Source organism: Cervus elaphus, chromosome 2, assembly GCF_910594005.1.
Source record: "Cervus elaphus chromosome 2, mCerEla1.1, whole genome shotgun sequence".
Lineage (NCBI taxonomy): Eukaryota > Metazoa > Chordata > Mammalia > Artiodactyla > Cervidae > Cervus > Cervus elaphus.
Window position 1 is genome coordinate 13667326 of NC_057816.1, and position 27581 is coordinate 13694906.

A 27581-nucleotide genomic window follows, 5' to 3' on the forward strand; every position below is an offset into this window, starting at 1 on the left:
ACTGTGTCAGGGTCAGAGCTTTGGGGAAGGGGCCAGAGCTGGACCTCCAAGAGTTCCATGACTGAGGCACCAATTTAGAATGGCAGACCAGGGATCAATCCCTGGGTCGGGAAGATCCCCTGGAGAAGAAATTGCAACCCACTGCAATATTCTTGCCTGGAGAATCCCATGGACAGAGGAGCCTGGTGGGCTACAGTCCGTGGGGTCACAGAGTCGGACACAACTGAGTGGCTAACCCTGAACAGTGCGCCTCCACCAGGAGCGACAGTAAAAGTGCACCCTGCACTTCAACAGGTTAAAGGATGCCGTGTCCCAGGAAATGATTTATGAATTAAAAAAAACAAGACATCAATAAATGAAACTGAGGAGTAAAGAGGGGAGAAAGTGATTGTTCATTTTGGACCAGCATAAGTTTCTGGGAGAAGGAAAGATTTAACTGAAATGGCTCCTCCTCGTCACTGAAACAGACTATTTCTGGGCAAAACCAGCTACATCTTCATAGGAGGGTACAGGGGGCACCATCACTGCAGCGTTAGTGGGGGAGGTGGGGTTGGTAGGGCTGGTGGTAACGTTGGCATGGCCAGTGGTATCGTTGGTAGTGTTGAAAGAGCCGGTGGGAGTGTTGGCTGGGTTGGCAATGACTACGGTCGGAACCTCTGTCCTGTTCTGAAAGACAAAGGATATGAGGCCATCAACTTCCCCTGTGGTCAACTGCAAAAATGGCCACAAATTCTTCCCCTTCCTGCTGCCATGCCCTTGGGTAGACCCTCCCTCACTGATGCTGGTCTTAGTCATGGAACTTCCCTGGGTCAATGGACCAACAGTGAAAATGTGAAGCATCAGAGATCTGAGAAATGTCTGCAAATCCACGCTTGCTCTCTCACTGCTTTTCTAAATGCTGAGGCTGCCATGTAAAGAAGACTGGGCTGGTCCACTGGGTGATGAGAGAAAAGTAGGCCAGTTGGCCCTATTGGTAGGTAGCATGCGAACTGCCAGACACACAACTGAGAGCATCCGAGACAATCCAGTTAGCAGGCAACTCACCAACCGACTGTAGATTCATGGCGAATCCAGCAGAAGTCAACTGAGCTCGCCCAAACCAGAAGAATTACCCAGCAGACCCAGAGAGTCATAAACTTGACATAAGCCTTGACTGCCCTGTCTTCCTCTTATCAAACAGGAGGGCACATTGCAGTTTCCATCCCCTTGAATCCGGGGTTGGCCAGGTGACTTACTTTGGCCAAAGAGACATTAAAGAATGTGGCATGAGCAGGGACTTAAAGTCTGTGCCTGTGGGGCTGGCTGTGACTCACTGCTCTTGGAATCCAGCTACCCTTGAAGAAGCTCAGGCCAGCCTCCTGGAGGAAGTAATACCACTTGGAGCAGAAATGAACTTTTCCTCGAAGATTCTGGTTGGTCAGCTGGTGCCAAGCTGGCAGCTGCTACACCTGTCTGAATGTGATACTGTGCAGGGCTCTATGGGGCTCCTGAGCATGAGGCCTTTCTGTATCCTTCATCTCTCTGATTATAGGAATCAGCCTTCACACAGGTCCCCTGACCTTTCCTGAGTTCCAATGGGCAGATTCAAGCGGTTGTTAATTAGGGACTGGAGGGGATGCGAGACAAGGGAGAAATAAAACAGTCAAGACCAGTCTTGGACAGGGTCCTATTTCCCTATCAGTGAATACACACAATATCTTTGAGCTATTTTTCAGATACTGAAACCCCCACCAGGTGAGAGAAGTTAATGATTAACAATAATGTACTGTCCACAAGTATGTAGACCCCAGACCAGTTGGACCTGAAAGTTGATGATGCTGGCTTCTACCTACCTTACCACCAACCCATCAGAAGAACATCCACAAGCTGATCACACCCTCTTTGAACAATTACAATAAAACTTCCCACTATCTTCCCCAAGTTGAGACACAACAGTTTTGATGAGGGCATTAGGCCACTGTGACACCCCCTCCACCCCACCACCTTTGCCTGGCAGAGTAATAAAGCTATTCTTTTCTACTTCACCCACAACTCTGTCTCTGAGATTCAATTCAGCACCAGTGTATAGAGAAGCTAAGCTTTTGGTATCAAGTGGGTCCATCTGAGGCCAACAGAAGACCCACTGGTTACACTGAGACTCAGAATTATGAGCTAAAGAAATGTTTGCTATTTTAAGCTTCTGAGTTTTCCAGCAGTTTCTTTTTCAGCAAAAGAAACACACAGATACACCCTCTTTGTGATGGACTGAATATTTGTATGTTGGAATCTTAACCACCAGTCTGATGGTATCAGAAGGTGGGGCCTTTGGGAGGTAATTAGGTCATGAGGGGGCTTCCCAGGTGGAACTGGTGGTAAAGAACCCACCGGCCAATGCAGTAGACACAGGAGACATGGGTTCAATCCCTGGGTCTGGCAGATCCCCTGGAGGAGGGCATGGCAACCCACTCCAGTTTTCTTGCCTGGAGAATCCCATGGACAGAGGAGCTCGGCGAGTTACTGTCCATGGGGTTGCAAAGAGTCGGACACAACTGAAGCAACTTAGCATGCTCGCAGGTCATGAGGGGTGAGCACTCATGAATGAGTTTAGTGACCTTAGAGAGAGAGATGCCAGAGAGCTCTCCCTATCTTTCTGTAAGATAGGGAAACTATAATACGAAGACAGCCATCCGAAAGCCAGGAAGAGAGTTCTCACCACAACCGGACCATCCAGGCACCCTGATCTGAGACTCCTAGATTTTGAGAAATGATTACAAGCCATGCAGCCTGTGGTATATTTGTTATAACATCCTGAACCAACTAAGACGTCCTCTCAGGCCCCACTTCTCCCAATGTCTTGTCACCTCTGCTACCCCCGGAGCACTCTCTGATTTCTGGAGCAGGGCCCAACACTCACCACAAACTGGTTCCAGCACGTAGCCTGGCACCCAAAATGCGAGACCACACAGGTGAGGCAGAACTCCAGCAGGGCGAAGGGGAGGAGACCACCGGAAATTGCCTTCACGTTAATCTAGGGGCAGAGAGGAATGGGAAGGGTTTTGTCACAGAGGTGACTGTCCTATGACTGTCCACACCTGTAGGGCTCATCTTAGGCAAGCGCCACATGCCTCAGCTGGAGAGCCCCAGACCCTCTGGCACGTGCTCCGTGAGCAGTTGCTGTGGGTGCCCCTCTCACATGCCCCCATGGCACCTTTGAGGGCATGACAGCCAGACTTCCAACTGCTGGCACCTGCGTTTCTTTGCCTTGGAGCTTTCTCTGGCCCTTGGAGCCCACTTTGCTCTTCATACAACAGGTCCAAAATTCCAGGGAGATTTCAGATCAGCAGTCTATCAGTGACTGACAGGGGCTAGTGGATAAATACCCTCGGTTCTCACCCCTGGGCTGGAGGGCGTGACTGAAGCATGGGTCTGCACTGCCTTCCCAGGTGAGTTCTCAGTGCTGGATAAGGTCACCTAGGGGAAGTCCTCTGACAGCTGGACCCAGGCAATTGGAGGTCTTCACCCCTCCCCTGTCCTTGGAATGCACTTCTGCAGTGGGAGTCATTTTCGAAGATGCAGCCTTGAGAGTAGGTGGTGTTGAGACCACCTGGACTGGATGCAATTAAGTTTGTAGGATTCTGATGGGCAGTGCAGAGGTCAACTCATCTTGCAGCGGCCCAAGACAAGCCTCATACATCAGTTCCTTGGCTTATTAGACCTGCCACCTGCCAGTCTGGCATGGCTGCCTCCCCCTGCCCTCCAGGTGTGGGGACTGGTTTAGGAACCAACACTCAGGGTAAGTGGCTGGATTACATCACATCTTTACTGGTCCCTTCTCTTCCCCACCTCATTTTTCATCACCCTGCTGGCACTTGCTTCCTCTCCCAAATAAGCTACTTGTCTCAAAGTCAGTTTTGGGACTTCCCTGGTGGTCCAGTGGTAAAGAATCTGCCTGCCAATGCAGGGGACATGGGTTTGATTCCTGGTCTGGGAAAATTCCACACGCTTTGGGGTAACGAAGCCCATGTGCCACAGCTACTGAGCTTGCCCTCTAGAGCCCACACACCACCACTATCGAAGCCCTCGAGCCCTAGAACCTGGGCTCTGCAGCAAGAGAAGCCACTGCAATGAGAAGTCCACGCTCTGCACCTAGAGAGTAGCCCCTGCTGGCTGCAATTAGAGAAAATCTGCACATAGCAATGAGACCCAGTGCAGCCAAAAAAGAAAAAAGTCAGCTATGGGAGGAACCCAAAGCGAGGCCCACCTCACAGGCACACTGGCACATGTGTGGCAGACTGGAGTCCAGGGCATTCGATGCCCCCAGGAGTAGTTTTCAATCAGTGATGGTGGGAATTGGTGGGTGAGTACCCCAGGCCCCTCACCCAGGACAGAATGTAACTCTGAGGCAGTGTCCTCTGCAGTGACTTGCTTGGTGACACCCTTTATCAGTGCCTTCCTTTCCTTGTTCATCTTATTCTCTCCCCTACCGGTATTTCCTAGGGGAACCTCTAAAATAAATGACTTGCTCCTGAATCCCTGTTCCAGCATCTGCTTCTGGGGGCCTGAGATAAGACGAGACCCTGGGGTCAGTACCTCCTGTTCTTGCCACCAGCTGTCCCTCCCTCAACAGCTTCCTGGGGGCTGGTGGCCTTGAGGTCTGAGTGTGGCTACCGCCCCACCTGCTTGCCTTGGTGTTTGCTGCCTCCAAGCAGGAACAGAACAGGAACAAGGAGCGGCCACCTGGCTCCAGCTCTCTGAGTCTCAGTGTCCTCATCTATAAAATGGGGTCTATCTCACCTGCCTCAGAAGTCAGGGGTTTTGGTGAGGGTTACACATTTTAGGATGCTTTTGAACTGTGGTGCTAGAGAAGACTCTTGAGAGTCCCTTGGGCAGCATGGAGATCAAACCTGTTAATCCTAAAGGAAGTCAACCTTGAATATTCATTGGAAGGACTGATGCTGAAGCTGAAGCTCCAATACTTTAGCCACCTGATGCAAAGAGCTGACTCATTGGAGAAGACCATGATGTTTCAAAGGATTGAGGGCAGGAGGAGTAGGGGACGACAGAGGGTGAGATGGTTGGATGGCATCACCAACTCCATGGACATGAGTTTGAGCAAGCTCCAGGAGATAGTGAAGGATGGGAAAGCCTGGCGTGCTGCAGTCCATGGGTTTGCAAAGAGTCGGACATGTCTGAGCGACTGAACAACAACAAATAACACATTTTAGGACCTAGGGCTGTCATACTAGGATGGAATTTGGCTGTGATTCCTTCCTGCTCTGGAACAACCTCATAAACAAGCCTCCCCAGTCTTTCGGAAGCCTGGGGTGCTGGTAGTCTGGATGCTCACTGGCGGGATAAAGCACAGATCCATGATGAGAAGCAAGACCCCAGCCAGGGAAATGATAGCGCTGACCACGTTCATGCCGATGCTGCCGTGAACCTGGAAGGGGCAGGGAGAGAGGCACAGGTGAGTCTGAAGCCAGGCCTGTGGGGAGCAGGAGGAAAGGGGAGCCTGGGCAGGAAGGAGGTGGGTGTGGAGAGGCCAGCTTATCCTAAGCTCACTGAGGTGAGATTATTCTTTATTCAATAAGCAGAGTCCACCTAGGGCAGGGGCTGTCTTTGTTTGGGAAAATAACTCCATAAGCAGCTAATGGTGCAGGAAATGAGATTCAAAAGCCAGATTGGGAGGAGAGGCGGCAAGGGTGCTGAACTGCTCTGCGGAAGAAATGAGCAGGGATGGGGGTGATGGTGGCAGGGGGCATGAGTTGGGATTCGAGGATTGCCTTGAGAGAAGGGAGAGGAAAGTTCTGGTCCTGCTGGAAGGAGCTGGAGTCTGGGCTGGCAGGATTGGCTGGGGAAAGTTTTCAGAACCAGAAGGTCTAGGTCTCCATTTTAAAGGATCTGCGGTCTAGTATCGAGATGCTGAAATCCTCCAATCACTCACGATGTCCCCTGCTCAACTGCCTCCCCTGGGGGGTGGCTCATGGGGTTGGAGATGGGGAGGGAAGGACTGTGTCCACCTGTGGGCTGAGGCTGGGAAGGCTGGCAAGCAGAGTAGAGATGGAAGTAGACACTTCAACTGGAAGTCAATCATCAGAACCAGGGGGGACTGGGAGCCCCCCAGGAATTGGTAGGCATCTTGGAGAGGTTATTGGATTTCGCAGAAGATGTGGGACAAGAGTTCGATCCACTTTTGTTAGGCGATTAAGGAGCACTGTGAGCTCAACTCATGTTGGGGGGCCTGGGGAAGGGGGTCTTAATCCCGTTGAAGGCGATGGAGTAAGGCAGACTGAGGGGCAGCAGACATTTGCCTTGCAGACAAAGGACTGGTCATTGGAAACCCTCCGTGGGACAACCCAGCCCCCTAACTAACCCATGGCTTTCCCATTGAACAGGTAGAAGAGACAAGAAGCCCTTTGGAGAACATGGAGAGGGGGAGGAAGGACTTGGAGCCAGGGATAAGAGGAGGGCCCTTAGAAGTTCTACATTTATCCCTAAGCTTCTTAGAGGCCACAACAAAAATCAAAACATGCACAGGTGTATCGCTGGCTGTCGAGACAGAGGATGACATTCTGACGGTGCAAGGGATTCTGGGTCCTGCGTCCTGTGATTTGAACTCTGAGCTGTGCAAGGCACACACTCCCCTCATTTTTCTAGGTCTAGCCAAAGGGGAGGGCAAGAAGTGCCTTAAAGAGGTTGCTGAAATGTATACACATTTCCACTTGGCCTCTGCCTGACCTTCTGCTTAATTCTAGAGCACCCCAAGGTCATGGTGTTGTGACTACTTGGCCATTTGCCAAAATGCCACGTGTCTGAGTAGTTAAATGCAATAGGTGAAGGTACAGTGCTGGGATCAGAGGGCTCTGGGTTTAAACCCCGGCTCGGCCACTTTCCTGCTGTGTGATCTTAAGTCTAGTCACCCGACCTTTCTGTGACTCAGTTTCCTCTTCTGTAGAATGAGGATCACAGAACTTTGTAGACCTGTGGGGACTGAATGAAGTAAGGTATGTAAGAGTGCTGAACCCTGCGGCTGGGACCAGGCCACTCTGGGAGGCTACTGGGAGGCCCCTTCCCCCTGGAGAGTCACATTCTAACATTGAAGGATGATGAAAGATGGAATTACAACTCACCATGCAAGAACTGCGGTTCTTTTCAGCCTCCACTGAGAGAGAGCCAGAGATGACAAACTACGCAGACAAAAAGGAGTAAGAGCCATTGTACAGTGTGTTGAAAAGACCACAGTCCATTCAGAGGTGTAGCTCTCAGTCTTTAAGGCCTACATACCTTGTTTCTTAAGATGGGCAGGTCTGTTTACCTCCTCTCAACATTTTCACTATCCCAATGGTTAGATGCCACAATACCCAAACTCTTCTGTGTCTAGATTAAAATCTTTTCCCCTAAAAGCCTAAATTTTGTTTCAGGATGCTAGACATCTCATCTTTGTGTCTGGTCCCCATTGGGCCCACAGCCTGGGCACAGGCATCACCCAAACTCATGGATCATCTGGCCTCACGCCGCCCTATTCTCGACTGTGATCTTGGAAAAGCAGGGACAGGGTAGCAAGGTGAGCAGAGCTTTGGGGCTGGGAGATGGGAGACCTAGGCTTCTGCTCCACTCTTGCTTCTAACTCACCTTGCTGTGACCCTAGGCAAGTTGCTGCCCCAGCCTGGGGGTCCTAACTGGCCCTGGATGCTGCGAGACAGGTGACAGATGTGTGAACCCAGAGGCAGGAAGAACTTGGTCCAATTATGAGAGCCCTGAACTGAGGGGGCCTGGGCTCCATCAGGACTTTCTTTCAACCCTTCCTGGCTGTGAGACTGTAGTCATCTTGCCTAACCTCTCTGAGCCCCAGTCTTCTCATCTGGCAAATGGGCATGAACAAACAAACCCTGCTCTTTCTAGCTACAAGAGGGTCATGTGATTCTGTAGTTGTTGTTTGGTTGCTGAGTCGTGTCTGATTCTTTGTGACCCCATGGACTGCAACGTGGCTCCCCTGTCCTTCACTCTCTCCTGGAGTTTACTCAAGTTCCATATCCATTGAATCAATGATGCTATCTAACCATCTCCTCCTCTGCTGCCCCCTTCTCCAACTGTCTTCAATCTTTCCCAGCAACAGGGCATGGGCAAATAAGGGTGGGGTTATAAATGATTTACATATTTACATTTACATCAAACGAGATCTCCGAGAGGGTGGAATAATTAAAGCACGCGATTGGCTTGAGAGTAGCTGAAAGTTCCTTAGAGGCAGGGGGCGAGTTGCTGGGGCACTGGGTCTGGGCTGTGTCCTTAACCCTGTCCTGCACCTACAGTCTTAGGTGGCTGGCTCTGGGCTCCCAGGGCCCTATTATTGGGAGTGCATTCCAGGCTCTTTCTTCCTTCACTTCCCCATCCCAGTCTGGTAACTCAGAACCCAGAAGAAGGCCACAGGGCCTTGTACTCACGAATATTCCTCCCCAGATCAGGTACCCTGACACCGCGGAATAGGAATTTTTCTCATACAGTGAAGGATTGATGGCAGTGAAGATGTGAGTCAGGCCGATGAGGATCTGGATCGCCTGTGGGGAGGACAAGGCATCGTGAGAAAGAGCAGAGCTGGGGGCCTATGGGATTGTAGCTGCTCTCGGCAGCCCAGACTGTACCCCAGAACCCCTGAGTATGACTGCTGTGGGGACCAAAATCTCTTGGGGTGGGGTCCATGTCAAGGTGTTGTTTTGAAGCTCCAGATGACGCCAATGTACACTCAGAATTGGGAGCCATGGGCATAAAGGGAAGGCGGAGGGGTGGGGGATAGAACAGATCAGGACTTTGGACTCTGCACCTGCAGGCTTGCAGAGAAGATGCCTGGGCGGGGGCTTTGGCAGCAAACCAGACGGGCTTGAATCCTGGCTGTGGCACTCTCCAGCTGCATGGCCTCAGGCAAGCACCCTCCCTGTGTCTCTCAGTAAGACAGGGATGACTGTATCTGGCTTGCGGGGTTGCTGTAGACAGGAGTCCCCAACCTCCAGGATCTAATGCCTAAGGATCTGAGGTGGAGCTGATGTAACAGTAACAGAAATCAAGAGTACAATAAACATAATGCTCTTGAAATATAGTGCTCATCCTGAAACCATTCCCCCCACCCTGTCTGTGGAAAAACTGTCTTGCAGGAAACCAGTCCCTGGTGCCAAAAAAGGTTAGGAACCACTGGCTGCAGAGATTAGAAAGAGGGCACTGTAAAGATTTCCCTGGCAATACAGTGGTTAAGACTCTGCCTTTCAATGCAGGGGGCGTGGGTTCAAGCCCTGGTTGGGGAACTAAGATCCCATGTGTCACAAGGCATGGCCAAATATTTTTTCTTTTTTTTTTAAAGTGCCCATAAAACTTATAGATAGGTCCTGCCACTTGGGAGGTGTTTGCAAGCCCTCCACCCACACCTTTCCTAGGCCCCACCCCTGTGTGTTCCCTGCTGTGGGATCCTCAGTGCCTGCAAGCCTGTGCTATTCCTCCTTCCCACCTGCTTTTCTTCCCCTTCTGTCTGAAAGGTACTGGCTTCACCCTCATCCTACTGAAATCCCATCTTTCTTTCAACGACCAACTACATCCTTTTACTGACACCCCCACATTCAGGACAAAACACCTCCTATTTGGGGGTCCTGCAGCACTTGCTATACCTGAGGACTTGGGGTGACATTTGACTTCTTCAGGCCTCAGGTTGCTCAGGGGTCAAGTGATCAGGGTTGAACAGATGTGTCAGCTCTCACACTCAATGAGTCTAGAGCTTAGGGTACAGATCTGGGTTTCATGGCAGCTGCTTCATCAAATAACAGCTGATCTTGATCTTGTCTGTGTGCCCACTTTATCTGTATCTTAAAATAAAGGCGTCGCTTCTCCCAAATGGACTGTAGTTCACTAAAGAGAGTCCATGTTTTTGGCCTTTCTCTGTGTTTGATCAGGTTCCCCAAGCATTTGCTCTAACTTAAAATAATTCTTTCAAAAGACTTTAAAGTAATTGGAACCCAAAGTTAACAAGCATTTGTCCAGTATTAATTAATAAGGAAAGTAATAATAACATGAAATTATAACTACTATGTAATATCATATAATAGCTTCACCTATTGAAGGTTTTCCACACACGTTTATAATCTCACTTCCTGCCTGTGACCAGGATTTCTATTCCTGATACTGTTGATAAAAGAAAATTTCCCATACTGAAGTTTGGGGAAGTCATTCCGGCTTGTACACGTTATGCTAACTAAAACAGCCTGTTTGTGGCCTATCAAACCTCTATTGTACATTTGCTTTAGTCATTAAAGAAAAGGGCATATTGACCAGAAGTAAAGAATGTCTATGTTAAATAACTATTAGGAATTTCTCTGCTGGTCCAGTGGTTAGGGCTCTACGCTTTCATTGATGAGGGTGTGAGTTCAATCCCTGGCCAGGGACTAATACCCTGAAAGCTATGCAGCTTGATCCCCCCCTAAAAAAAATTCACCTGGGAAATTTTTGGACTTCCACTGTGGTCTAGTGGCTAAGACTCTGTGCTCCCAGTGCAAGGGGCCCAGGCTCTGATCCCTGGTCAGGGAACTAGATACCACATGCCACAACTAAGAAAAAGATTCCACAAGCTGCAACTAAGACCTGCTGCTGCTAAGTCATTTCAGTTGTGTCCAACTCTGTGCGACCCCATAGACAGCAGCCCACCAGGCTCCTCCATCCCCAGGATTCTCCAGGCAAGAACACTGGAGTGGGTTGCCATTTCCTTCTCCAATGCATGAAAGTGAAAAGTGAAAGTGAAGTCGCTCAGTCATGTCCGACTCTTAGCGACCCCATGGACTGTGACCTGGCACAGCCAAAAAAAAAAAAAGACAAAGAGAGATGAAATGCCTCCCTTCCTGGGATGCCAATGCTGGTGCTCCTTCAATGATAAGCCTCCCTTCCCAGGTGCATTGGCTCAGATGGTAAAGAATCTGCCTACCAACGCAGGACACGTGGGTTAGATCCCTGGGTCCAGAAGATCTGCTAGAGACAGGAATGACAACCCACACCAGTATTCTTGCCTGGAGGATTCCATGGACAGAGGAGCCTGGCTGTCTACAGTCCATAAGGTTGTAAAGAGTCAGACATGACTGAGAGGCTAACACTTACTCCCAGGTTCGAAGGACACACTGACTTCCTGTGTACATGTTGATCTTTTTTTTTTTTTTAAACCTTAAAGAAATGTACGCTTGATCCAACAAGATATAAAATGGCTGACAACCCTACTTCTCCAGAGCAGTTTCTCAGAGTTATCTGAGAGGCTGTCTTCTGGGCTACACACCTCAGTTTGGCTCAAATAAAACCTTTTTCTATTCCCATTATAGATTGGTTATTTTTGCTGGCAGTGTTTTATAGAAGTTAATCCAAGATTTGATTTGGGTAAGTTTAGGAGAGTCGGACACGACTGAGCGACTTCACTTTCACTTTTCACTTTAATGCATTGGAGAAGGAAATGGCAGCCCACTCCAGTGTTCTTGCCTGGAGAATCCCAGGGACAGGGGAGCCTGGTGGGCTGCCGTCTATGGGGTCGCACAGAGTCGGACACGACTGAATCGACTTAGCAGCAGCAGCAGCAGGAGGAGGCAAACAATCCCTTGCTCTTGATACAGTCCACTGGTTTGTCTGTCCCTGAAGGATTGACAAGGAGGGGTGGGCTGGGGTGTGTGAGAGCCTGTCCTATCCTCCTGCCCCCAGCTCAGGTGAGCTGGTGAGTTTGTACTCTTCAAGCACCAGGACAATTTATGCATGTCCTGTGGCAATTACCAGAAGGTACTGTAGTTACAACAGCCCCTCCTAGGTCTTCAAGGATGGTTTCTGGACAAAGACAAGGGAGAGGCTGGCCTCTGTGGGGCCATCCTGACCCAACCTCCAGAAGCTGCCACCTACCTTTCTGTCCTCTGCCCTCTAAATCCATTCCCTTCCTTATCCAAGTGCACTCACTACAGCCGGGCTCATGAAGGGACCCAAACTGGAGAGAAAGAGACATCACACTCACCCCTAGTGTCCTGACCTCCTCCTTTATGAATTTCTTGGGATCGAACGTAAAAAACGATTCAAATGGCATGTTCCATTGGGACTGGTTGGAGGTATACATCAGCCCAGGAGTAAATGTGGGGGGATTCTGAGGGCCCCCAGGCAGGGTCTGGAGGTCTGTGGTTCCCAGTGAGTACTGGATTTCCCCAGGTGGGGTCTGGAAACTGGCCACTGCTGCCGGATGCTGAAGCGCAGTGGGCGGACCCTGTGTGGCGTTCACTCCCGCTGGATTCTGGATCACCACGCGTGGCGTCTGTAAGTTCGCTCTTCCTGCATCACTCTCGGTCACTCTGGATGTTAAGTAAGTGGCCATGCCCACAGGCTGCGCCTTGCTCCCAGGAGCCACAGGATTCCTGGCCTGGATCAGGTACACATTTCCTGGTGCTGTAACACCAGGCACAGCGTTGGCTCCAACTCCCTGCTCCGTCATGATGCTCAAGTGCTGCAAAACAGGTAAGAGGGTGCATTTTCCCTCCTCTGAGAAAATTAATATGTGCCGCATCTGACCCCATCCTTATCTTTAGCTTTATCTTCATTAAAATAAAAATCACCAAAAATAAAAACATAAAAATCATCTAGCATGATATTATACAGAAAGATCTTCCCTTCCTTGTGGTCTGTGTTCTTTGGGACATGTCAGGTTTTGTATTTTTTTTTTTTTTAAATTGGGTTTGGATTTCCAAGACTAGGTTAACCTGGGGCTCCTTATCCCTGCAGACTGTTGTTTACAGTTGAGGCAGTGGCTTTGTTTAGAATCCTGAGGTCAATGTTTTACTCTGCCTGCCTTAAGTATCTGAGTGATTGGATGTGATCTCTCCATCCTCTCCCCTGACCTGGCCACAGCTGATGGCCTGGGGGTGGACAAGGGACCCCAACTGGGCCTAGAACTTTCCAGTCTTGGGAATGTGGAATTGGCCCCAAGGACCATTTCAGGTTGAGGGGGTTGTGCAGAGCTGGAGATGGTCACATTTGTGTCATGTGTAGGGATAGTAGAGAAAGTCAGTTAGAATGAAAAGAATGAAGCTGATATTATAGCAAGGCTGAGGGATGGGGAGAAATAGATGAGGAAGCAGGTGGTGGGAGAGGGACAGAAATAGAGAGACAAAGAGAAGGAAACACCTTGGATTCTGATGATTTTTTACTTTTTATCCAGGTTCTCATTATCCCCAGCCCTTTGTAATCTATAACTAGTTTATAACTAGTTATGGGTTTAATCTAATGAAGTTAATTTGTGTATGACTTTTCCCTAGTGGCTTAGACGGTAAAGAATCTGCCTGCAATGCAGGAGACCTGGTTCAGTCCCTGGGTTGGGAAGATCCCCTGAGGAAGGGAATGGCTTACCCACTCCAGTATTCTTATCTGGATAATTCCACGGACAGAGGAGCCTGGTGGGCTATAGTCCTTGGGGTTGCAAAGAATCAGACATGACTGAGCAACTAACACTTTCACTTCACTTTTCAACATTAACTGATTTTGGAGCAGAAAACCAGACTGTCTCTGGCTACCTGTCTTCCCAGGAGGGGCCACGGACCCAGTGGAGACTGAACACTCATCCTTTACATCTCATGAGTCATGTCCATGTTGGTGTTGTGATTAGGACCATGTAAGAATTTTGCTTATTTCTATTTATCTGGGTTTAAACTGTTATGGGCCAAGGTACTGGGTATTATGATAGTGGCCACACCCTTAACAGCATGTAGTTACAACTGAGTCCTGAGCATTAGAGACTGTTGTGAAGGGAAGGGCTTGAAGTGAGACTTAAGATCTCACCATAATTTGACCCCTGATAAGCCAGCAAATTTGGAAAACTCAGCAGTGGCCACAGGACTGGAAAAGGTCAGTTTTCATTCCAATCCCTAAGAAAGGCAATCCCAAAGAATGCTCAAACTACTGCATAATTGCACTCATCTCCCACGCTAGTAAAGTAATGCTCAAAATTCTCCAAGGCAGGCTTCAGCAGTACGTGAACCGTGAACTTCCAGATGTTCAAGCTGGTTTTAGAAAAGGCAGAGGAACCAGAGATCAAATTGCCAACATCTGCTGGATCATCGAAAAAGCAAGAGAGTTCCAGCAAAACATCTATTTCTGCTTTCTTGACTATGCCAAAGCCTTTGACTGTGTGGATCACAATACACTGTGGAAAATTCTGAAAGAGATGGGAATACCAGACCACCTGACCTGCTTCTTGAGAAACCTATATGCAGGTCAGGAAGCAACAGCTAGAACTGGACATGGAACAACAGACTGGTTCCAAATAGGAAAAGGAGTACATCAAGGCTGTATATTGTCACCCTGCTTATTTAACTTATATGCAGAGTACATCATGAGAAACGCTGGGCTAGAAAAAGCACAAGCTGGAATCAAGGTTGCCAGGAGAAATATCAATAACCTCAGATATGCAGATGACACCACCCTTATGGCAGAAAGTGAAGAGGAACTAAAAAGCCTCTTGATGAAAGTGAAAGAGGAGAGTGAAAAAGTTGGCTTAAAGCTCAACATTCAGAAAACTAAGATCATGGCATCTGGTTCCATCACTTCATGGCAAATAGATGGGGAGACAGTGGAAACAGTGTTAGACTTTATTTTTGGGGGCTCCAGAATCGCTGCAGATGGTGATTGCAGCCATGAAATTAAAAGACACTTACTCCTTGGAAGGAAAGTTATGACCAACCTAGATAGCATATTAGAAAGCAGAGATATTACCTTGCCAACAAAGGTCCATCTGGTCAAGGCTATGGTTTTTTCAGTGGTCATTTATGGATGTGAGAGTTGGACTGTGAAGAAAGCTGAGTGCCGAAAAATTGATGCTTTTGAACTGTGGCGTTGGAGAAGACTCTTGAGAGTCCCTTGGACTGCAAGGAGATCCAACCAGTCCATCCTAACGGAGATCAGTCCTGGGTGTTTACTGGAAGGACTGATGCTGAAGCTGAAACTCCAGTACTTTGGCCACCTGATGCAAAGAGTCGACTCATTGGAAAAGACCCTGATGCTGAGAGGGATTAGGGGCAGGAGGAGAAGGGGATGACAGAGGATGAGATGGCTGGATGGCATTACCAACTCGATGGGCGTGGGTTTGGGTAGACTCCGGGAGTTGTTGATGGACAGGGAGGCCTGGCGTGCTGCGATTCATGGGGTCGCAAAGAGTCAGACACGATTGAGCGACTGAACTGAACTGAAGCTGGGTGCATATTGAGTCTCTTCAGTCATTTCTGACTCTTTGTGACCCTATGGACTGTAGCCTGCCAGGCTCCTCTATCCATAGGGTTCTCCGGGCAAGAATACTGGAGTGGGTTGCCATGCTCTCCTCCAGGGGAATCTTCCTGACCCAAGGACTGAACCCATGTCTCTTGTCTCCTGCATTGGCAGGCAGGTTCTTTATCACTAGCGCCACCTGGGAAGCCCCGATAAGCTGAGAGGCCTGGAGAATTTCTTCATTATCTGTGCTGATAAGCAAGTAAGTACACCATAGGTGGCGGCAGACGAGTAGCTTCAAACTCTGAAGACACTGACAGGTGGAAAGATTTCCCATTCAGGTGAGAGAAAAGGGGCCCCTTATATCATTAATGTTGATATTAACTGTTAATGTTAATTGTTGCAGCTGCTGATCTTGTCTCTCCACCTAAATGATACACTCCCTGCTGGCAGGAAACCGAATTCTACATTACTAGATTCCAGATAGCATCACCGACTCAATGGGTATAAATTGAGCAAACTGGGAGATAGGGGAGGACAAAGGAGCCTAGCGTACTAGGACTGCAATGAGTCACACACAACAGAACAAAAACAACAGATTCCAGAAGTCTGCTATCAGGGTGCTTTCTGCCCAATAGAAAATGCCTCTAAGTCACATTTACAAACTGAATTCCATCACATCCCACCCCACCATGATCCTAATTGCTTCCAGAGGGAGAGAAACACTCTGAACTATCAATGACCAACCTGGGTTTGGCTGGCTAATTAATTGGCACTATTTAATATTAATAAGCTAAAAAATAAACTCAAAGGCAAGACAGCATCAGGGCTAAGAGTTCAGACATCTTTGGGTCCTTTTCCCAGTCCCTTCATTTACTAGTTACACGACCTTGATCAGTTGCATGAGTTCTTTAGGCTTCAGTTTCCTTATCTCTGACAGGTAGATCATAATAACACCTTTCTCAGAGGGTGTCATCAGGATTAAGTGAGAAAGCTTCCCACACAGAGCCTGGCACAGAGGAAATACTTAACATCTGTTTGTTGATGAGTAGACACCATCCTTGGGCTTCCCTGATGGTTCAGCAGTAAAGAATACGCCTGCAATGCAGAAGACTCAGATTTGATCCCTGGGTTGGGAAGATCCCCTGGAAGAGGAAATGGTAACCCACTCCATTCTTGTCTGGAGAATCCCATGAAGAGATGAGCCTGACAGGCTACAGTTCATGGGGTTTTAAGAGTCATACATGACCTGGTGACTTAAACCACCCCTACCACTACCTTCTTGGAGAAGGGCCTTTGTTTTGAACATATTTCTTAATTGATCTCAAACTCGTTTCCAGTACCTACAGCCGTGGATCTCAAAGTGTGGTCTCTGGACAGATGAGACTGTTTCACTTGGGAACTTATTAGAAATGTAGATTCTCGGTCCTCTGCCTCAGTTCAGTTCAGTCACTCAGTCGTGTCCGACTTTTTATGACTCTCATGAACTACAGCATGCTAGACTTCCCTGTCCATCACCAACTCCCAGAGCCTGCTCAAACTCATGTCTGTTGAGTTGGGGATGCCATCCAACCATCTCATTTTCTGTCATGCCCTTCTCCCCCTGTCTTCAATCTTTCCCAGCATCAGGGTCTTTGCCAGTGAGTCAGCTCTTCATGTCAGGTGGCCAAAGGATTGGAGCTTCAGCTTCAGCATCAGTCCTTCCAGTGAATATTCAGGACTGATCTACTTTAGGATTGACGGGTTTGATCTTGCAGTCCAAGGGACTCTCGAGAGTCTTCTTCAACACCACAGTCCAAAAGCATCAGTTCTTCGGTGTTCAGCTTTCTTTACGGTCCAACTCTCACATCCATACATGACTACTGGTCCTCTGCCTAGACCTGCTAAATAAGAAGGGCTTCCCTAGTGGCTCAGATGGTAAAGTGTCTGCCTGCAATTTGGGACACCCAGGTTCAATCCCTGGGTGAGGAAGATCCTCTGGAGAAGGAAATGGCAACCCACTCCAGTATTCTTGCCTGGAAAATTCCATGGATGGAGGAGCCTGGTAGGCTATAGTCCATGGGGTTGCAAAGAGTCAGACACAACTGAGCGATTTCACTTTCACTAAATAAGAACCCCCCAAGTCTGGGGACCAGCTGTCTGTTTAAAATGGTTTTTTTTTTTATTGTGGTAAAAGATATATAATATAAAACATACTATTTTAACCATTTTAAGCATATTTAATTGTACAGCTCAGTGGCACTAAGTACATTCACATTGGGGTGTACATACACCCCAATATTCATTGCAGCACTTATTACAGTAGCCAGGACATGGAAGCAACCTAAATGTCCATCAACAGCTGAATGGATAAAGCAGATGTGGTACATAAATACAATGGAATATTACTCAGTCATAAAAAGAAAAAATTGTGCCATTTGCAGCCATCTGTTTTAACTTACTCCCCCAGGTGACTCTGAGGCTGGTGAAGTTTGAGAACCATGGTGGTATATAAATGTCCTATACATCTTGTTGGTTTAATTCCTTTCTCTTGGACCCTAACAGGTAAAAATATAAACTATATAGAGCTTCAAGAAATTCCCAAAATTTTTCTTATTTTAAAATCTAGGGACTTCCCTGGTGGTCCAGTGGTTAAGAATCCATCTTGCAATGCAAAGGACAAGGGTTTGAGTCCTGATTGGGGAAATAAGATCTCATATGTCCTCGAGGAGCTAAGACAGTGGGCTGTCTGATGCAGCCAAGTAAATATTTTTAAAAATAACTAATTTAAAAAATCTAGCTGGTCTCTCCAGTTCTCCCACAAGAGCAACAGCTTTCACTGGTCTGTCAACTGACAGTTCAGGCACTCACTGTGTCTCCTTATTTTTTTTTTCTTTTTTAAAAGCATTCGTTCTTTTTCTTTTTTCTCCCACTATTTTTTATTCTACCTGCATCCCTGCAAACAGGGAGATGGAGTCTTTGAAGGTGAAATAACTTGCTTGTGGATAAATGGATTTGAGACTCGAATTTATTCTTTCTGACTGCTATCTTCTTTTCACTATTTTTAAAAAGTTTTTTCAAAAAGAATGCTCTCTCTGCCAGGTGACATAGGAGTGGCAGAATGTTTGGCAGTGTCAACTGAGATGGACGTATGCAGCATGTGCCACTTCTGCCTTGACCTTGATTTACCCCTTGCTTTCTCAGAGGAACTTCAGATTTCCCATAAGGGTGGTTTATAATAACAACTACAGCAAGCATCGGTGTTTAGACTCCACAGCCCTGTAGGCATCAGGCAATTCCTCCAGCTATATATCACTGCTGTGAGCATTTTGCAGACAAAGTAACTGAGGTTAAGAGAGGTTAAGTAACTCAGGTCATAGACACACAGCTGCTGCTGCTGCTGCTAAGTCGCTTCAGTCGAGCCCGACTCTGTGCGACCCCCTAGACAGCAGCCCACCAGGCTCCTCTCTCCCTGGGATTCTCCAGGCAAGAACACTGGAGTGGGTTGCCATTTCCTTCTCCAAGACACACAGCTACGAAATGCCAAAGCTGAGATTTGAACCCTGGACTGTCTGCCTTCAGTTTTCATAATGGATACCACACAGAATGTTACAGTCTGCTACATGATATGAGAGAATGGATTATATCTGTCTCCCTTTTTCAGAACAGACTTTCTTCTTACATGTGTGATAAATAATACAACTACAAACCTGGCAACTGGCAGAGGCAGCTGGATCCTGTGATAGACTCTCCCAAGACCCCTTTAGTCCCCGCTGCCGCCAGGAACAAGGGAGGGGGTTCTTTAGGAGCCTTTCCAACAGATCTAGATCCTATACCTGATCACACTTTAATTACAGCTGGACTCAGGGAGGGTGGAAATGGAGATGTCCTTTGGGGTTTCCCACCTTCTATCTTAAGGTATCTGGGTTCACACAGAGATATGAACCATCTCTGAAACCTGTTCTGTTTCTTCACTTACCTCCTTAGCTGGCCAGACTCTGCATCTCCAAGGTTAGGTGATTGCAAATTCTGTCTCTGTGGACTGCGCTGGTTTATCTTAAATGCTTTTATGAAAAGGTATATACATCATATACAGACCCCTGATTTGTGGCATTTCCCCAGAGACCCTACTCAGGGCCTGTCTAGGCCCTTTGTCTCCCCTAGTATGGTCCAGTTTCTGTGAGAACCAAAGAGAGGAATTCATAGATGTCTTACCTGGTCGACCTGGCGAGACTTTCAATGTTCCTTCTTCTGATCCTGTGGGCCTCTGAAACCTGGCCTAGACATTTCTGATAAAAGAAAGTTTGGTTTCTCTTTGAAGCTCCAAAGTCTTGCTTGCAATTTCACTTTGAGTCAAACAATGAATCCATTCCCCGGCTGCCGAGTTGACCTCATTTGACCTTCAGAATATTTATGGCCTTGATTGGGTAGGAATGGGGTTCCATGGGCCCTTCAGAAGTGGGCCACTAAGATCTCATAAGCCAAAAGATTTATAAGCAATTTTAGGAAGGAATTAACAAGTATTTACTGAGTGTCTTCTGTGTGCTGGATGGTATGTTACATGCTGAGGTACATAGATTTCTAGAAGTTTACAATGACTTGGCAAGATAGAATCTAACCATTGTCAGATAATCATAGTACAGGCATACCTTGTTTCATTGTGATTGCCAGATATTGCATTTTTCTTAATCAGTTGAAGGTTTGTGGCAACCCTGCATTGAGCAGGTCTGTAGCACTATTTTCTCATCAGCATTATTTTAAAATTATGGTATATTCCTTTAGACATAATGGTATTGCATACTTAATAGACTATGGTGCAGCATAAACACAACTTTTAGTTGCACTGGGAAATCAAAAAATTCCGTAGGATATTTACTTTTTGGAAGGGGTCTGGAACTGAAGCCACAACGTCTCTGAGTTGTGCCAGTACAAGTTATGGCTGGAAACAAACAAAGAGCCGGGCCATCAGTGATAAAGTAGGTGGAAGACACGCCAAAGCTATCAGCCTCTTTCTCTCTCTTACTTTCTTATCATCGACTCCAGATCACCAGGTTCCGGTCCATTAAGGGACCAACACTGCAGAGAAGGCATGCCTTAAATCTGTGTGACAAAGCTTCCTCTTGTTTACCTCCCATAATCAGCCTCCTCACATCTTCCTCTCTTTTCTCTGGAGCAGATGGGATTTAAGCCTGAATTTTGAGTCACCTCTGAGTGTTACTCATTTTCCCCTACATATCTTCTATGTACACAGTTTAGTTCAGTTCAGTTCAGTTGCTCAGTCATGTCTGACTCTTTGCAACCCCATGAATCACAGCACGCCAGGCCTCCCTGTCCATCATCAACTCCCGGAGTTTACTCAAACTCATGTGCATTGAGTCGGTGATGCCATCCAACCATCTGATCCTCTGTCGTCCCCTTCTCCTCCTGCCCTCAATCTTTCCCAGCATCGGGGTCTTTTCAAATGAGTCAGCTCTTCACATCAGGTGGCCAAAGTATTGGAGTTTTAGCTTCAACATCAGTCCTTCCAGTGAAGGACTCAGGACTGATCTCCTTTAGGATGGACTGGTTGGATCTCCTTGCAGTCCAAGGGACTCTCATGAGTCTTCCCCAACACCACAGTTCAAAAGCATCAATTCTTCGGCACTCAGCTTTCTTTATAATCCAACTCTCACATCCATACATGACTACTGGAAAAACCATAGCCTTGACTAGATGGACCTTTGTTGACAAAGTAATGTCTCTGCTTTTTAATATGCTGTCTAGGTTGGTCATAACTTTCCTTCCAAGGAGTAAGCATCTTTTAATTTCATGGCTGAAATCATCATCTGCAGTGATTTTGGAGCCCCCAAAAATAAAGTCAGCCACTGTTTCCACTGTTTCCCCATCTATTTGCCATGAAGTGATGGGACCAGATGCCAGTTTATGTGATAAGCTTGTTTTTCTCTTGTTAATCTGTCTTTTGTTTCAGGGGCCCCAGCTGAGAACTTAGAAGAGTAAAAAAGGAAAGTTATTTTTTCCTCCTCTAAAATGTCCACCCTGATTATTCATTGGAAGACTGATGCTGAAGCTCCAATACTTAGGCCACTTGATGTGAAGAGCTAACTCATTGGAAAAGACCCTGATGCTGGGAAAGATTGAAGGCAGGAGGAGAAGGGGACGACAGAGGATGAGATGGTTGGATGGCATCACCGGATCAATGGACATGGTGAAGTTGGGAGATGGGAGATGGTGAAGGACTGGGAGATGGTAAAGGACAGGGAAGCCTGGCATGCTGCAGTCCATGGGGTTGTAAAGAGTCGGACATGACTGAGCAATTGAACAACAACTAACTCTTCAAGACCCATCTTGAAACCTGTCTTCCATGAAGACTTCCTTACACTTTCCAGTGAAAATAAATCTCCCTGAGACTCAAATGTCTCAAATGTCAACTTCCTGGGGATGGGTTCTGATTATTGCAGCCTTGTAGGATCACCCTTTTCCTTTTAGGTTCCTGTTGTTGGGGCGGCTGGGAGGAGGGCAAGAGGAATTCCATCTTGAAGACTGTCAGCCGTCTTAAGGCAGGATGGGAACTGGGCCTGAACCTGTTAACCATCATTAAGAAAAACCAGGAAACCACCTCCTAACAGATGGCAAACAAAGATTGGAAGTAAAAGTCAGGTTGTCTCAGTTAGATTAACAACAGTGCCTGCACCTGCATGTTGTAATTGTTAATTCTTCCACCCATGTATGTTGTAAAACTAATTACTAACGTGTAACCAGTCATGTAGCAGAGGGTATAAAACCAAGTCCTCCGAAATCACCGGGGTCCCTGTTGGGAACCGATTCCCCTTCGACCTGCTGGTGTAATAAACTGTACTCCACTGTCTTGAGTGTCCTCTGAGGTGTTTTGTGACTCCAGAATCTACAACACTATGGGCTAGCTAAAGCCCTGTCATACATATGGTGGCCTCACTCCCAACAACTTGGAGGACTTGGGTTGTGGATTATGCTTTTCTTAGTCACCTCTTGCCTCAACTTCATGCTTTATACATTTCTGATCTAGATCATACCTCCCTTTTCCAGCTGTTTCTCCAACCTGAAAGAATTCAGTCATGAAACACAGCTCTTTGTTATAGTTTGAACTAGATCTCTTTCTGCAACATCCCCCTGCCCAAATATATTAGAATCTCTTGGACATCAAGAAGATCAAACCAGTCAATCCTTAAGGAAATCAATCCTGAATACTCATTGGAAGTACTGATGCTGAAGCTCCAATACATCAGCCACCTGATGCAAAGAGCCGACTCATTGGAAAAGACCCTGATGCTGGAAAAGATTGAAGGCAAAAGGAGAAGGGGGTGACAGAAGATGAGATGGTTAGATGGCATCATTGAGTCAATGGACATGACTTTGAACCAACTCCAGGAGATAGTGAAGGACAAGGGAGCCTCGCATGCTACAGTCCATGGGGTCACAAAGAGTTGGACACAACTTAGCAACTGAACAACGACAACAGCCTCCAGTACCTCATAATGCAACCTTATTTAGAGACAGTTTCATTACAGATGGGCTTCCCTTGTGGCTCAGCTGGTAAAGAATCCGCCTGCAATGCAGGAGACCTGGGTTCGATCCCTGGGTTGGGAAGATCCCCTGGAGAAGGGAAAGGCTACCCACTCCAGTATTCTGGCCTGAAGACTGTATGGTCCATGGGGTCTCAAAGAGTCAGACAGTGACTTCCACTTTTGCTTTGACTTCCCTGATGGCTCAGACGGTAAAGCATTTGTCTACAATGTGGGAGATCTGGGTTTAATCCCCGGGTGGGGAAGATCTCCTGGAGAAGGAAATGGCAATCCACTCCAGTATTCTTGCCTGGAAAATCCCATGGACAGAGGAGCCTGGTGGGCTGCAGTCCATGGGGTTGCAAAGAGTTGGACATGACTGAGCGACTTCACTTTCACTTTCATTACAGAAGTAATCAAGTTAGAATTAGGTCTTTGAGGTGGTCCTTAATCCAGTAGGACTGGTATCCCCATAAAAAGGGCAAATTTGGACAGAGGCAGATATACACACAGGGAGAACATGATGGGAACATGAAAGCAGAGACTAGGGTGATACATCTACAAGCCAAGAATCTTACAGATTGCCAGCAAACCACCAGAAGCTAGGCAAGAAGCATGGACCTGACCATCTATCACATCCTCAGAAAGAACTAACCTAACTGCAGGTGATACACTTCTGTCGTTTAAGCCACCCAGTTTGTGATACTTTGTTACAAGCTTGGAAAACAAATGGAGCGTGATTTTCTTCAATCTTTAGTCACACAAAAAATTTCCATGTGGCAGAAATGTACTAAAATTGGAGGTAGGGAATAGAGCTTGGTAGCAGTGGCAGTACAGGAAAGCAGAGCAACGAACTTAATCTTGGGTAGTGGGTGTCTCTGATCTTAGTCCCTAACCCATTCCCAGCACAGAGAATTCAAAGCAGGTTTTCTCTAGGACCCTGGCCATCCTCCACATTTCCAGGATGCCCTCCCCTTCTTCTCTCACTCTTCTTTTCTGTCTGTTCCTGGGCTTCCACATGGCCCCTTCGTGCTGCCCCTAGAATCAGTAGATTCTTCCCACATTATGAGGCAGGCTTTTTCAGCCTCCCCAGCTTGGCCAGGCCCTGGAGTGGAAGGAGGGACTCACTTCTCATACCTCTAAAGATCCAAAGATAGTTGAGCTGTCCCTTAAGAAAATTTGCAAAAAAAAAAAAAGAAAATTTGCTGTCACTGAACAAAAATAAATGTTTGCTTTCTCTATACTGTTCTGTTCCAAACTCCCATAGCATCGTAATTCTACAGCATTATTTTATTTGAACCTCTCTGTGGCCTTGGCCTTAGTTATCTCTGTGCTACCGTTATCTCTCTGTAGGTCTACTCTTCCTGATGAGGCTCTGAGTCCCTAAGGGGTTGGATCTGGTTCTTATCTGCAGGGGCTGGGGCTTGGTGTCTGATGAATGAGTGCATACATGCCTGAAGGTGGCAAATCAAAGGCAGGAGTCCAGACATGCTGGAGGATTGAGATCAAACATCTTAAAAAGCAAGCCCTTGATCAGGGCCTTGAATGCCACTGTCGGAAATCTAATCTTAATCATGGAGGTGCTAGCAAAGAACTTGGCTGAATTGTGTTCCCGACCTGGTGTTTTGTGGAAGGCAGAACTTGAAAGCAATGAAACTAGATTTAGTTTGGTTGAGGAAATTTTCAAACCAATTGTAAGGAAATTAGTTTAGATGGACAATCTCAATGGAAGTTAGGTGCTATTCATCAAGACAATAGTCAGATGTCTAAACAGAAGAGCCAAGATCTGTTGTCCATGACAAAACATCAGTGGAAGAATGATCCTGAAGGCATTTTGGAGATCTGCTGGCTCCCTCTCTGCCCCCACTCCAAAGGCCCCAAGTGCAATGTGGCAAGACAATTTTAAAGGCTGATCCTAAACCAGTGCTACCATTGCAATTTGGAAGCATATAACATGTTTGATTTCACAGGTTCACATCTGGAATCTCATCCATGGCTGATTTAGGTGAGACTTTGGACTTAGACTTTTAAATTGATGGTGGAATGTCTTAAGACTTTTGGAGCTATTGAAACTGAACAGGACTTGAGAGATTACCACGGAAGTGCAAGCCCTGAACACACCCTAATCTTATCAGCAATCCCACCCTTGAACCATTGCTATAAAACCTCGCTGGTAGGAACACATAGTTTTTGAGGGACATGAGCCCATTGTGTCCCCTTTTGCCTGGGAAAGCAATAAAGCTATTCTTTTTTACTTCAACCAAAACTCTGTCTCCAAGATTCAATTTGGTACCAGTGCACAGAAGCCAAACTTTTAGCTTAAGATTTAGCAATGTGGATCATTGGGACTTTCATAAGAATGATTCTAGTGAGCAGGTGTAAAAACATAATTATAATGAGTTCAGAATCAATGAGAGGGACTTCCCTGATGGTCCAGTGGTCAAGACTCTGTGCTTCCATTGCAAGAGGCATGAGTTTGATCCCTGGTCAGGGAACTAAGATCCTGCATGCCTAGAGAGGTAGCAAACAAAACAAAACAAACAAAAAAAGGCAATGGGAGAGTAATTTGAGACAGCAAGCAGAAATTAGTTTGAGGAGATCATCTCTGTAAAGACGAGTAGAGGAACAGGGCAGCATCTCCAGGTGGTTCTGGGGTTAGAAGAGGGTTTCATTTTGCAGAGGGAAGAAAGTATAATATGTTTGGGTGCTCTTGGGGATAATTCAGTAGATTGTGAAAAACTAGGAAATGGGAAAGTGTAGATGAGGGAGTGAAATCAGGTGCCAGGTAGAAGGAGCCTGGATATTCCCTCTATAGTAACTGGACAGAAGGCAGTCAATGGTCACAGAAAGGTGTAGTGTTTTGTCAGGACTTGTAATTCTCTTCTGACTACATTTGATTTCTCAGGAAAACAGGAAGCAAGCTCATTAGGTAAGAATTGGGGAGGGAGGTACGTAGGTTTGCAGAGAGAGGAAAAGATAAAATATAGTTGGGACTTCCTGGTGGTCCAGTAGTTAAGACTCCATGCTTCCAATGCAGGGGCCACAGGTCTGAACCCTGGTCACAGAACTAAGATCCCACACACCAGACTGTGTGGTCAAAAAAAAAAAAAAAAGCATGCTATAGTTACATAGACAGTATAGATTAGTGGAATGAAACAGAATTGCTAGATGGCTATTTTAGGAAGGAAATAGGCAGCTGGTAGGGTTAAATAAGGGTTGAGATTTTGTCAGATAGCACACTGAGGTGAGAGGCGAACCAGGGAGTTAATAGTGATTTTGGTGATGGAGGCAGGGAGTCGGGGGACAGTGAAGAGGTGGGAGATTGATGCATTGTAGGTCCAGTTGGAGTTGAGAACTGTAGGACTTAGGAGGAGAGGTAGACTGTGTGGAGGCTGGGGAAACCCAGGTTATGGCAGAGGTGCCGCTATGGAAATGCCAAGGTTGATTTGTGACCTTGACAGTGAGTGATTGAAGTAGGGTGGAAGAACGGATTACTGAGGGAAAGGAGGACTAGTTTCTTTATATTTGGTGAAAAAAGATGCAGAAGGAAATGACTCTCATAAGCATATTTCTGTTCTCCTTTCCTGTACCTTTCTCTGCCCTACTGGTATTTTGCCCTTCCTTGTGTGGGGCTGATGGTTGATGGGTGAAACTCCTTTTATTGTCTGGCCATTTGTTTACCAATCTGGTTTATTTCCTGGTATTCAGTGTTTATTTTGTGTTGAATATTACTTGAAACCTATAACGCAGTCCCATAAAAGACTGGTGGGTGTGCCGCTGCTGATATTTATTCTGCCGGTCAAGCCCTATTCGTGAGAATAGAGCCCTTCCCCTAACCATGGTTGTGTGCTTACAGCTTCCATCACCATGAAAGTCTCTGATTAACAACAGCAAGAACGGGTGGGTGGATCACAGCCAATTCATCCACACCGTGAGTGAGTAGCTTGGAGGATCATGATTTTAATACACAATGGACAGTGACTTTATCATCATCACACCATCATGTGCTTTCTTTCTGTCTTGGGGCCAGCATTGTGGGCAGGTCAGGATGAGGCAGTCAAAGAATATGGGTTTTGTTGTCAGGGGACATAGTTTCAAATCCAATGCCACCAATTGCTAGTGATGTAAATTTAAGTAAGTAATCAACCTGAATACTCATTGGAAGGACCGATAATGAAGCTGAAGCTCCAATACTTTGGCCACCTGATGCAAACAGCCAACTCATTGGAAAAGACCCTGATGCTGGGAAAGATTGAAGGTAGAAGGAAAAGAGGGTAACAGAGGATGCGATGGTTGGACAGCATCACCAATGCAATGGACATGACCTTAGGCAAACTCTGGAAGATGGTGAGGGACAGGGAAGCCTGGTGTACTGCAGTCCATGGGGTTGCAAAAGAGTTGGACCTGACTTGGTGACTGAGTAACAATCAGCTCATTCACTCAGTAATGTCCAACTCTTCAAGACCCCATGGACCACAGCATGCCAGGCCTCCTTGTCCATCACCAACTCCCAGAGTTTACCCAAACTCATGTCCATTGAGTTGGTGATGCAATCTAACCATCTCATCCTCTGTTGTCCCCTTCTCCTCCTGCCCTCAATCTTTCCCAGCATCAGGGTCTTTTCAAATGAGTCAGCTCTTCCCATCAGGTGGCCAAAGTATTGGAGTTTCAGCTTCAACATCAGTCCTTCCAATGAACACCAAAGACTGATCTCCTTTAGGATGGACTGGTTGGATCTCCTTGCAGTCCAAGGGACTCTCAAGAGTCTTCTCCAACACCACAGTTCAAAAGCATCAGTTCTTCAATGCTCAGCTTTATAGTCCAACTCTTACATCCATACATAAC

General features: G+C 46.9%; 1 protein-coding gene across 1 annotated transcript; it reads right to left on the reverse strand.

Moving 5' to 3' along the window:
• Window positions 1-310: 310 nt before the first annotated feature.
• Window positions 311-19548, reverse strand: MS4A18 (membrane spanning 4-domains A18). Its single transcript, XM_043872886.1, has 7 exons — window positions 19414-19548; window positions 11990-12469; window positions 8421-8534; window positions 7110-7166; window positions 5327-5419; window positions 2894-3007; window positions 311-666 (listed from the first exon to the last, which is right to left on the reverse strand). The coding sequence occupies exons 2-7, from the start codon at window positions 12455-12457 to the stop codon at window positions 469-471; spliced, it is 1044 nt and encodes a 347-aa protein (XP_043728821.1). The 5' UTR covers window positions 12458-12469; window positions 19414-19548; the 3' UTR covers window positions 311-468.
• Between the last annotated feature and the right edge of the window lie 8033 nt (window positions 19549-27581).